This window comes from Sinocyclocheilus grahami, unplaced genomic scaffold (assembly GCF_001515645.1).
Source record: "Sinocyclocheilus grahami isolate Dianchi unplaced genomic scaffold, SAMN03320097.WGS_v1.1 scaffold15.1, whole genome shotgun sequence".
Classification (NCBI taxonomy): Eukaryota; Metazoa; Chordata; class Actinopteri; order Cypriniformes; family Cyprinidae; genus Sinocyclocheilus; species Sinocyclocheilus grahami.
The window spans coordinates 934,812-945,810 of record NW_015505194.1 but is presented as its reverse complement, the minus strand read 5'-3'; the positions used below and the strand labels follow the sequence as shown (position 1 = coordinate 945,810).

General features: G+C 37.8%; 1 protein-coding gene across 4 annotated transcripts in view; it reads left to right on the top strand.

Moving 5' to 3' along the window:
• Positions 1-10,999, top strand: part of LOC107601436 (sestrin-1-like) — a 52,693-nt gene that overhangs the window by 40,993 nt on the left and 701 nt on the right. Inside the window, exons 1-9 of one of the 4 annotated variants that reach the window (XM_016293632.1) lie at positions 7,217-7,469; positions 8,289-8,354; positions 8,493-8,726; positions 8,809-8,991; positions 9,549-9,779; positions 9,964-10,111; positions 10,190-10,302; positions 10,399-10,589; positions 10,823-10,967. In XM_016293632.1, the coding sequence (XP_016149118.1) occupies positions 7,368-7,469; positions 8,289-8,354; positions 8,493-8,726; positions 8,809-8,991; positions 9,549-9,779; positions 9,964-10,111; positions 10,190-10,302; positions 10,399-10,589; positions 10,823-10,967 (1,413 nt within the window). In that variant the 5' untranslated portion in view covers positions 7,217-7,367. Of the gene's footprint in view, positions 1-7,216; positions 7,470-8,288; positions 8,355-8,492; positions 8,727-8,808; positions 8,992-9,548; positions 9,780-9,963; positions 10,112-10,189; positions 10,303-10,398; positions 10,590-10,822; positions 10,968-10,999 lie in introns of those variants that run through there. The other 3 variants (XM_016293639.1, XM_016293624.1, XM_016293617.1) reach the window with 3 other exon arrangements.

Below are 10,999 nucleotides of genomic sequence, written 5' to 3'. Positions count from 1 at the left end.
CCATCGCCCGTCTGCATCTCTGGAGCTCAGCCACAGTGATCTTTGGGTTCTTCGTTCACCAAGGCACCAAGGCTCTTCTCCCCCGATAGCTCAGTTTGGCCGGACGGCCAGCTCTAGGAAGGGTTCTGGTCATCCTTCCATTTAAGACTCATGGCTGTATTAGATCAAAAGGGTGCTTCTACTAAATACTGAGCAAAGGGTCTGAATACTTAGGACCATGTGATATTTCAGTTTTTCTTTTTTAATAAATCTGCAAAAATGTCAACAATTCTGTGTTTTTCTGTCAATATGGGGTGCTGTGTGTACATTAATGAGGGAAAAAAAATTAACTTAAATGATTTTAGCAAATGGCTGCAATATGACAAAGAGTGAAAAATTTAAGGGGGTCTGAATACTTTGCGTACCCACTGTATATATATATATATATATATATAAAATACACACACACACAAAGAAAATAAAAGTAGATCGAATAGAAAAAATAGAAAGCTAGTTTTTTTTTTTTTAAGAAAAAAAAGAAGATAAATAGACAAAGTAGAATTAAAATAGAATAGACAGTGCTAGAGTTAGAGGGTCAAATAAAGATGGAACAGATGTGTTTTAAGTTGTTTCTTGAAGATGGCTAAGGTCATTCCACCAGGAGGGAACAGTTAATGTAAAAGTCAGTGAAAGTGATTTTGTGCCTCTTTGAGATGGCACAATAATGCGTCGTTCACTTGCAGAACACAAGTTTCTAACAACATAGAAAGCTTCTAACATGGCTTTAAAATAAACAAGCTTTAAACAACATTAAAAAACTATTTTTAACAAGCTTCTAACTTAAAAAACTTAGCTTGTTCAATGTTTTTTAACAAGCTTCTAACAACATTAAAAGCTTCTAACATAGCTTTTTAAGAAGATATGTTAGTAGAGCAGTGGTAAACCCACAGCTGATATTCCTACATATTTTGAACGATGAAGATGAACAATATTTCTGAAAAAAAAAAGTATTTGATCTCAATTTTTCATCACTGTATATTGAAATTATTTTCATTACATGTTCTTGGGAGTCACACAGGTAACATTCTTGTATAATGGAAGGTCAGGCTGTTTATGGAAATTGTTTACATTTATAACAGTATACATAAAAGTGGTAAACTCATATAAGAGCAGATGAATTGATATTTTATAGTGTATGTCACCAGTTTATCCTATCATTCCCATATCTGCTTCCCTGCCCTCAGTGGATTGACCAATGTGAATACGTCATGTTTGGAGTTCTGAATTGACACTAAGTACGCTGACACCATTATTGTTTTGTTCCAAGACTGGTTATGTAAAGCGTCATAGGTTGACAGAACAGGCAGTTATTCAAAGGATCATCATGCTACCTCTCCACAGCTGTGAACTGTGGTTAAAAAGAAGGGTGATAAAAAGACTGTTATATTTATTTTTGTTTTGAGTAACAGTGTTCTCTGGTCTAATTGAGGAATTATTGTTTTGTTATTTAATTATTGCAATTATTGCCTGTTGCACCGCTGCTAGTCATAATCAAGCATGTCCAAGGGACGTTAATGACTTGCTATTTAGTGGACCTATTTTAATAAAGCAACATAATTACATGACAGTTCAGTCAAGGGCTCATGCAGGGTAACTTTCAGTAAACCACACATCTTTATCAGTCATGATATCCATTAAACCATATGTATTGATCGTCCTTGTTATAAAGCAAAGTCTGCTTAGGTTTCACACCAGATGATAAGGGACAGTCATTAATTCTGTGGCACTGTGTTTGGTGTTCTGCTGAAGAAGAGGTTCTTGCCTTTATTTACACTGTGTTAGAAATATACGTATTAGATTGTGTGTGTGTGTGTGTGTGTGAGTGTGTGTGCCATACCCCCAGTATTTTAACAGCTGTGAACACTCCCCGTTGACATAACATCCACGGGAACTCTGGCTTCCTCACGTGCGAAACGAGCGGCAGATTATGGAAAGCCATATGGGTCATAATTCGCACGCTTTCCACCGCCGTATCAATATTAAAACGCCGTTTTCATAACGCCGCCAGGCGTTAAATAAGCGCCATTAGGCGATAAGTTAACGGCAGACACCACCACGCGTTAAAATAACGCCACACGCCGACCGACGTTAAGTTAACGCCACACGCCACTTAAGATGCAGATTTATTTGCTCATCTACATGGACACACCTCTCATGGCTACAAGGACTCTACGGCAAGTCGGAGCATCCAGTTTGCAAGAGCGCGAAGATGGCAAGTACAGCCCTTACAATTCTAGATGTAGGGGGAAAAATGCCCCTGAATGAGCTTTTGTCTCATAAAGTTATCACACGAGTCATGAATGAGTGCAAATTTGGAAATTATTAGTTACAGTAACACGTGGTGGCGTCTGCCGTTAACTTATCGCCTAACGGCGCTTATTTAACGCCTGGCGGCGTTATGAAAACGGCGTTTTAATATCGATACGGCGGTGGAAAGCGTGCGAATTATGACCCATATGGCTTTCCATAGCAGATCTGCAGCTATACAACAAGAGAGGGAGAACGAGACATAGATAGAAGAGAGAGAGAAAGAGAGAGATTTCTGTTTGTCTGTTTAACTACATTGGCCCTAAAAAAAGTATTTGGACACTTAAGCAAGACTTTAAGATGTCTGAATGTCAAAGTAAAGGGCATTTGTTGGAAATAAATATACGACAAGTACACTTTTCATGCATAATTTTTCACAAAAAGTTTTGTTACATTTGTTACGTTGTTACATGTAAGGTTTGTTACATTTAAAATGATAAAACAATGGATATATTGTTCAAAATAATAGTATTTGGACATTATAATATCTGGTTGTGACACTGTCTGCACAACTACATGTGTGATTACTCAGCAAAAACACCTGTGTGAACCTGAGGTGAACTCACTTTATACATCCACTTAAAATGTATTCCAGAAGTAAAGTTAGCTCTGAGAAAAATACTTGCGTCATTTGTTTGCAGATAACAAGTTTGATGTGTCTGTTGCAGTATTTTAAAATGTGACTCCAGACACTTTTTTGGGCTACTGTATATAGGTTATGTTTGTGAGAGGGTGTACACTACTGTTCAAAAGTTTTGGGTCTGTAAGATTTTTTTATATTTTTTATATAATGGGCAAAGATATCCAACTGATTGATTTCAAACATAGACAACAGGTAGAAAATAGCACAAGAATGCAGTTGCGTGTCCTGTGTAAACACCACCCTTAAAAGTTGCTGTTGTCGTGACAACCAGAGCATGTTGGGGGTTTTTTTGGTGGGTTTGCATGATTATAGTAAAAAATAAAAGTAAAAATCTGAACTGTTGGCCAGTAGAAACAGTCCTTATTGTTGAGTCCTGAGTGAGGAAAGGTGGATCGGATAATGGAGGAAAGCACTGTTGAATGGTTATATGGTTAGTGCCTGAGCACAGTCTACAGTCATTGAACTCTCACTGTGGTGTAATGTAAGTTAATTGGCCTTAGCTAGACAAAGACACTCTCTCAGAAGAAATATAAACAAGGCTCAAAATTAACGCTGAAAAGACAAGTAAATAAAGTGGAACTACTTGCTGGTTTTTGATAACTTTACAAGGAACTGCAATATATTAAGTCAACTATAAGAATGAGAGTTTGTCACTTGTTGATTTAACCAGTGCAAGTAATTCAAATCAAAGTCTAAATAAAATGTCTGTTCTGCATCTTCTAAAGTCCTTTGCGTCAGTGGAAAATAATGTGGAATATTCTTTCATTAACCAAAGCAAATATATTATGAACATGTGTCTTTTTTATGTTTTTATGACAGGTGCTGTTTTACAGTCAGACAGACAGCTTGTTTATGTTGTTTCTGATGTTGACACAGTAACCTTAACCATTCGTACTAATAAGTAAAACAACAGCTAAATAATCCTATATACACACACACACATTCACTCACAGTATATATACCTATTTATTAAAACTAGTAATATATAAATAATAAATATATATGAAAACATCATGACCAGTTAGAAATATTTATATATTTATTAATAATTGTATTCACTCACCATTGTGTATTTTGGACCCTGCATGCAAATAACTGACCCAATGAGCCCATGCTATGTTAGTGTAGTTAGCAACAGAGTTTAATGCTATTCCTTAATACATTTTTTTCATAAACATGTAGATCTCTCTTTTTGCAGTTCTTATGGGTCACACATAGGATACTTACTTGCATTGATCTATGGAACAATGAGGACCTGCTTGGGCAGGTCCCGACTGCTTCATTTGTGCATGCATTTATAGTGAAAAGACAATCATTACACCTTTAAGCACAATTAAACTATAAGAGTTGATAATGACTAATATGCAAAGTTGAATGATTACTGGGAACTGAGTGAAAGAATGACCCCTGCTGCAGAATTAGTGTTTATTTGCCTATTCCTCTTTCCTGTTGCAATATTGATTTTAAAAAGATCTTTGTTTAACACAGACATAATAAGACTTTAATCAGTGTCAGAATGAATCAGACAAATTGCAGAAACAATAAATGTGGATTGTGGGTTACTGAAAGCAACACAAAGGCCTTCTTTTTATTATTATTTTTTACATTGTGGTTGTTGTCACACCATATAGTCTAAAGTTCAAGGCTGCAAAGACTTTAGTCGGCTTGCAACACTTTTTCGTGCGTACAGAGCAGCAGATATATTTGGCCATAAAAACATATCACTCCTAGTTATTGAACAGACTGAGAAACAACTTCATTTCAAAGTTAGACTACTTTTTTTTCTTTCAGAGGCACTAAGGTGGGGGAGTGAGGGTGAAAAAACAGATTGGACCCTGAAATTGTTGTTCTGCTCTCTGATTGGCTGACTCTTGTTGCTAGGCTTATGTCTTTTGTGTTTTTTTCGATCTTTCTTCCCCCTGTTCTCTGATAGGTCAGGATGGAACTGTTTCAGACAAGGGCTGCGTCAGGCAACTTTTCTGCCACTTGTTGAACATCCGAAGGCTTGTGGTTTTAGCGCGGCTGCTCGTTCAGCACAAGAAAAACAACAGCACAGAGACACATTCACACAGAGAGGCACTTCTACAAACACACCCTGTTACTCAGAAAGTGTTCACACACACATAATGAAAACATTTTCACCGGCAGAAAGTCATGACCAGAGCCAGAGTTATTGGCAGATGCTGGCTGTTTTTCTCGCAGCTCCAAGAAATCAGCTTTTCAATCTAACATTCACATATATAGTCCCAAATGAACATGACTTAAATCTGGATTTTCACACTTGAGGAAATACTAAAGAGATCTCCACAGCTGGAATTGCGAATTAAAATTCTATTTAATGAAGCATAAGTTTTAGTTTTGAAGTTTTTTTTTTTAAATGGCTAAATATTTCTTATATGGCAAAAATATTTCGGTTTTAGTAAAATAATCTGTAAAAGTGAAGAAAATACGGATATAACATAGGCGTCCTATGATAATGATAATTTCATTGTTTAACATGCTTTACTGGTACATAAAAAAAATAAAAAAAAATTGATAATTTGTGATTTCTTCTGATGCATATGTCTGGACCTGTTTCTATTGTGCGGTGCCTAAATGAATTAATCAATGGAAAAATGACTTAAAATAACTCCAAAAGCAAGATTTATTATTAGTTGTTTTTTAGGTTTGTTTTCGTATGTGGATGGAGTCATTCCACTTTTTGTGGTCTATTTCCATATATATAACCAACTGAGCAGCTGAGCCAATGATATGATACGGTCAATGTTATGATACGGTGTGGGTACAGTAAAGCCTTAAGTTTGTTCTAAGATAATAGTTATGGCTCTTTTAATAAAGAGAGTAAAGGGTGCCCTGGGGGAGATGGGCGCAAGGCAAACGCTGACTATTCTCTTCTGTAGGTTTGCTGAGCCATAGGGCTCAGTGGGCCTGGTTAACCACCCCCTATCTGCTCTGGTCTGTTTACACCCCCTCAGCCCCCCAATGTAGGATGGTCCCTTCAGACACAATGAACATGCTGAATTGCTACTCTTCATCTAGTGAACGATGCCAAATCCAAACGCTTTGACAGCCTTCTGCTCGTGCACAGGACTTTAATTAATGTTTGTTTGGCTTTATTACTCCACAATATATTCTACAATAGTGCATTTCACCATACAGAGGGAAAAATAAGACATTATGCTTTATGCATTATGCTTTAGTTGTGAATAATTCAATATGTTGGTAAGATTAAAGCTCAACTGTATGAACATAATTCTGAAGTGCATTGCATTGCATCATCTTGACATATTTAGTCTGTAAACCTGTAGAAGTTTTTTTTTCTTTTTTCTTGAAAATAACCCATCTCTGAGCCAAAACCGCTACTTTATCTATTAGGTGCCTTGATTTGTCCCCTGTGGGGCATATTAAGCTGTCAGTAGGAACTGTCAGTAGGAATTGATCTTGGCTTGTTTTTCACCGTAGACCATGCATGCTATCCTCCTCATTCACGTTGCGGGGCTTGATTACTGCAGTTCACATTTACTCAAGGAAAAACATTCCCTCACACTTGCTTGGGCTACTTACATCTGTCCCTTTCACCAGGCAGTTGGAACTGCAGGAGGTAACAATGTCATAGACTAGACAAATCATGATTATGTAAATAGGTTTATTGGAAGGCCGAGTTAAAAGTCTGTTAAGTATTAACCAACATTAGAAAGCTTTTCCAGTCATATGCCTGAAACCAAAGAAAAGCTCCCCATCAAAAGTGCACTGAGATAGAAACAACTCCACAATTCATAGACAATTTCCATATAAATCAGTTAAATAAATCCAAATATATAAATAAATAAAAAGTTTTCAATGTTTAGTTCACCCAAACATGAAATCGTGTCATTTACTTTCATTCATGTTGATAGCTGTATGACTTGCTTCTGAAACACAAAAGGAAATGTTAGGCAGAATGTGAGACCTCACTATTCAGTTTAATTGCATCTTTTATTCCAATAAATGATATGCTCTTTCTAACATGTCCTTTTTCACTACAGAAAGAAAGTCAAAGGTGTTTACAACGACGTGAGTGTGAATAAATGATGACAGAATTTTCTTTTCTTTTTTTGCGTAAACTACGGTTTGAAGTCGCAAGTGTCTTTTAACCCCGCCCCCTTGGCGTTGATTGGACAACATAGGTTGTTTTCGTAACGCGATTGGCTACTGGACGCGTCAGTCATATTTACAGCCTGTTATTTACCAAAAGAGAGCTAGGAAAGAGTGGGTATTCTGCTCGGGAGCTTCAACAGCTGGTATGAACGGGTAGCGTAACCAAATGCCTCAAGGAACAACGGGAGCTAAAACAAGATAGTCGCTCTATTTTTTTTATTTAGAAGCAGAAAAGCTCAATATGAGGCACGCATCGACATCTAATGAAACGATGGAAAACTCCTCTCTCACCATGACAGACTTGTTCAAAATTTGCACACAGTGCGAGCGGCTAAGTAAAAAGGTAAGAAACCGAACAAGAGCTTGACATCGAGTTTAACTTATGACAGATGTATTTTTTAGTTAACTTGCTTCGTTGGTCTTCTTTTTTTCCGTGGGGTTTAAATCATGTCCGTTTGCTGCAGTGCAGCCTGTTCTTTGTACTTGCATCATGAACACTGCTGGCTTGTTTTTCTCAGTCTTCTGTCGTCGGATCAATAGACACTCGTCTTTTATCAATGACTGACGGTATTAAAATCAGTGTCACATTGTCTAAATGTTGTTGTTGTTGTTTTTATTCAAGCAAAGCACTAAAATCAAATATGCAAGATAGCCTTTGTGTGGAACTGATGTATGTTTCTGCAAGGGGACAGATTGAATTGCTCGCGGTGTCAAGTTAAATAGCATTTAGCATTTAATGTAGTTTTACACCATTGCTTGCATATTCCTGAGTCAGCTATTTTGGCATGATTATGTCACTGGTATATTGCAAACTCGGACAACCTTTTTGTTCATAGGGAATCTAGGTTGTTTCGAATCATTCTCTTTGTGCCTTTCACAGCTTCTATTGTATCAATAAGCAGATTAATTATGTTCAAGATCTGACTGTTGCTACTGATTGCATTATGTATTATGTTATGTATTATAAAGAATTTCTTTTCTAGCCCATGCCAGAGAAAATTCTAGAACCAGCCATTGATGTTTGAGCTGAGGAAGGCTGTTGTTTTTAAGAGCTCTGGTCTGATGCCAGGATTTCTTCAATATAATAATCATAGTTTTGTGCCAAATGCTTCTCTCAGTTTTGACATGTATGTAATTATGTTATTGGTTTTGATCTTTTTAGGACGTTGGAGTGCGAATCCCCAGACCGATGGGAAATGGACCAAGTAGATTCATACCAGAGAAAGAGGTTAGTGTTAACATCAACCCTGCTGGATTTAAAGTTGGCATGAATCTTACTCCAACCATTATAATCAACAAATTGCACCCCCCTTTTGTTTATCATCACAGTCTAGTGAAGCTATTTTACCAGCACTGAATTCCCCAGGTTCACCTCATCTTTATTGCCCTGTTGTCCCAGATACTTCAAGTCAGTAAATTGAATGAAAGAACACAGTCGATTTTTGAGGACGCTTTCGCAGTGCTCGGTCGCCTTGACAACATCTCCTTGGTGATGGGGTTCCATCCTCAGTATTTGGAGAGCTTTCTTAAGACACAGCATTACCTGCTTCAGATGGACGGTCCATTGTCTCTGCACTGCAGACATTACATAGGGATAATGGTGAGACTGCAGGCTGTATTTTTGTATGCAACCTAAAAATCACAATGATAGATTCTTCTAAAGGAGTGTCCGTGTTCAACAGGCTGCTGCTAGGCACCAGTGCACGTATCTGGTCAACCTGCACGTGAATGACTTCCTGCAGGTCGGAGGTGATTCCAAGTGGTTGAATGGTCTGGAAGAAGCCCCACAGAAGCTGCAGGCTCTTGGAGAGCTCAATAAGATCCTGGCCCATCGCCCCTGGCTGCTCACCAAAGAACATATTGAGGTATGACTTCAACCTCACAGTCACACATGGACACACGCCTACAGCTTTGTTGTGCTGTAACGAGCACAACAAAGTTTTATAATGCTGTTAGAGGCAACTATGAAGTATTAGGTCAGTCTGGTTTAAGTAGTTATGAAGTTTATTAGCTGTAATGGAGTTATAGTTGGTGTAATATTTTATTATTCCTTAGAAGAAAAAAAGTGCTTATTTGAAAAAAATTGTCAAATGTCAATGTGTGATTCCTCCCTAAAATTGGGAATTTGTATTAATATTTGTAAAGAAAACTTGCCTTAAAAATTTAAATATATATAAGTTTAAAACGGTGAATAAAATAAATATATATATACAGTATATGCTATTACGTTTTACTTGATGGTTACGACATGAGTCATTAAACTGAAACTTTTCTTTTTCACTTTTTCAAAACCGCCTGAAACCAACATGAATACCAAGAGTACATTTCTAAGAATTCGATTTTTTCTAATCTTTTTCATTTTCTTTGTCGTGGACACTCTTACATATCATTGGCCTTCATATTATTATTTTTTTTCTTACAGCGTCTACTGAAGGCTGAGGAGCACAGCTGGTCCCTGGCCGAGCTGATCCATGTTGTGGTGCTACTCACACTCTATCACTCTCTGGCCTCCTTTACGTTTGGTTGTGGCATCAACCCCAACATCCACACAGATGGAGGACATACGTTCAGGCCGCCCTCGCTCAGCGGTTACTGCGTTTGTGACATTGCCAATGGCAACAGTGCCCTGGAGGAAATGTTTGGGAACCAGCAGGTGAGACAGAGGGAAATGTATGCAAAGAAAATGATTGCAAGACGTTCTAATTTTTTTGCTAGTCTTCCATTCAGTGGTCCTGAAAAGGGATCTGTGGAATGCATGGAGTGCATGGAGTTCAAATTCCTAACCACATAGTGCACATAAACTGTGATGACCTAGATTCCTGTATGCTTGTGTTTAGGTGTCCGAGTTCTCTGGTGAGGTTGAAGTGCTGATGGAGAAAATGAAGCAGCTCCAGGAATGTCATGACGAAGAGGAAGCCAGTCAGGAGGAAATGGCCACTCGTTTTGAGAGGGAAAAAACAGAGAGCATGCTGGTAGTCACCTCTGGTAAGTGGATTTTTACATTTTTATTTCAAACTACAACACCAGGATGACTTGTATTAAAGCATCATGTTTGGTCAACAGAGGATGAGGAGTGTGTACCATCCAGAGATGTTTCACGACATTTTGAAGACCTTAGTTACGGCTACAAAGACTTCTCCAGGAGAGGAGAACATGTACCCACTCTCAGAGTGCAGGTGAGAAGAAAGTCAAATGGTCTTCCTTGTTGCCAGTCAAAGGAAATGGAGGATTATAATAATAACAGAATTGTGATATTTTCCTGCCCTTGACAGGACTATAGTTGGGAAGATCATGGCTTTTCCCTGGTGAATCGGCTGTATCCGGATTTTGGACAGCTTCTAGATGAACAGTTCCAGATCGCATACAATCTGACGTACAACACAATGGCGACACACCAGGGTGTGGACACTTCCATGCTTCGTCGAGCCATCTGGAACTACATCCACTGCATGTTCGGGATTCGGTAAGCCTCTCCACGCTTCTTTGTTTCACAAATATGTGGTAACTTTAAATATATTTGGTTGTGCTGTAAAAATTTGTTTATGGTTTGTCATTCTACATGTATACATACATATGTACATAGATATGCGTGTTTTATTTTTAAATTTTTATTTAGATGTTATTTAAATAATATTTATTAAGTTATTTAAATAATATTGCTGAGGTATCTTTCTATCTCTGTCTATTGCATGGCAGGTACGATGATTATGATTATGGAGAAATTAACCAACTGTTAGACCGCAGTTTTAAAGTCTACATCAAAACTATGGTGCGCACTCCAGAGAAGATCACCAAGAGGATGTATGACAGCTTCTGGAGGCAGTTCCAGCACTCTGAGAAAGTAAGAAGCACTTCAGAAACACAAAAATGAAC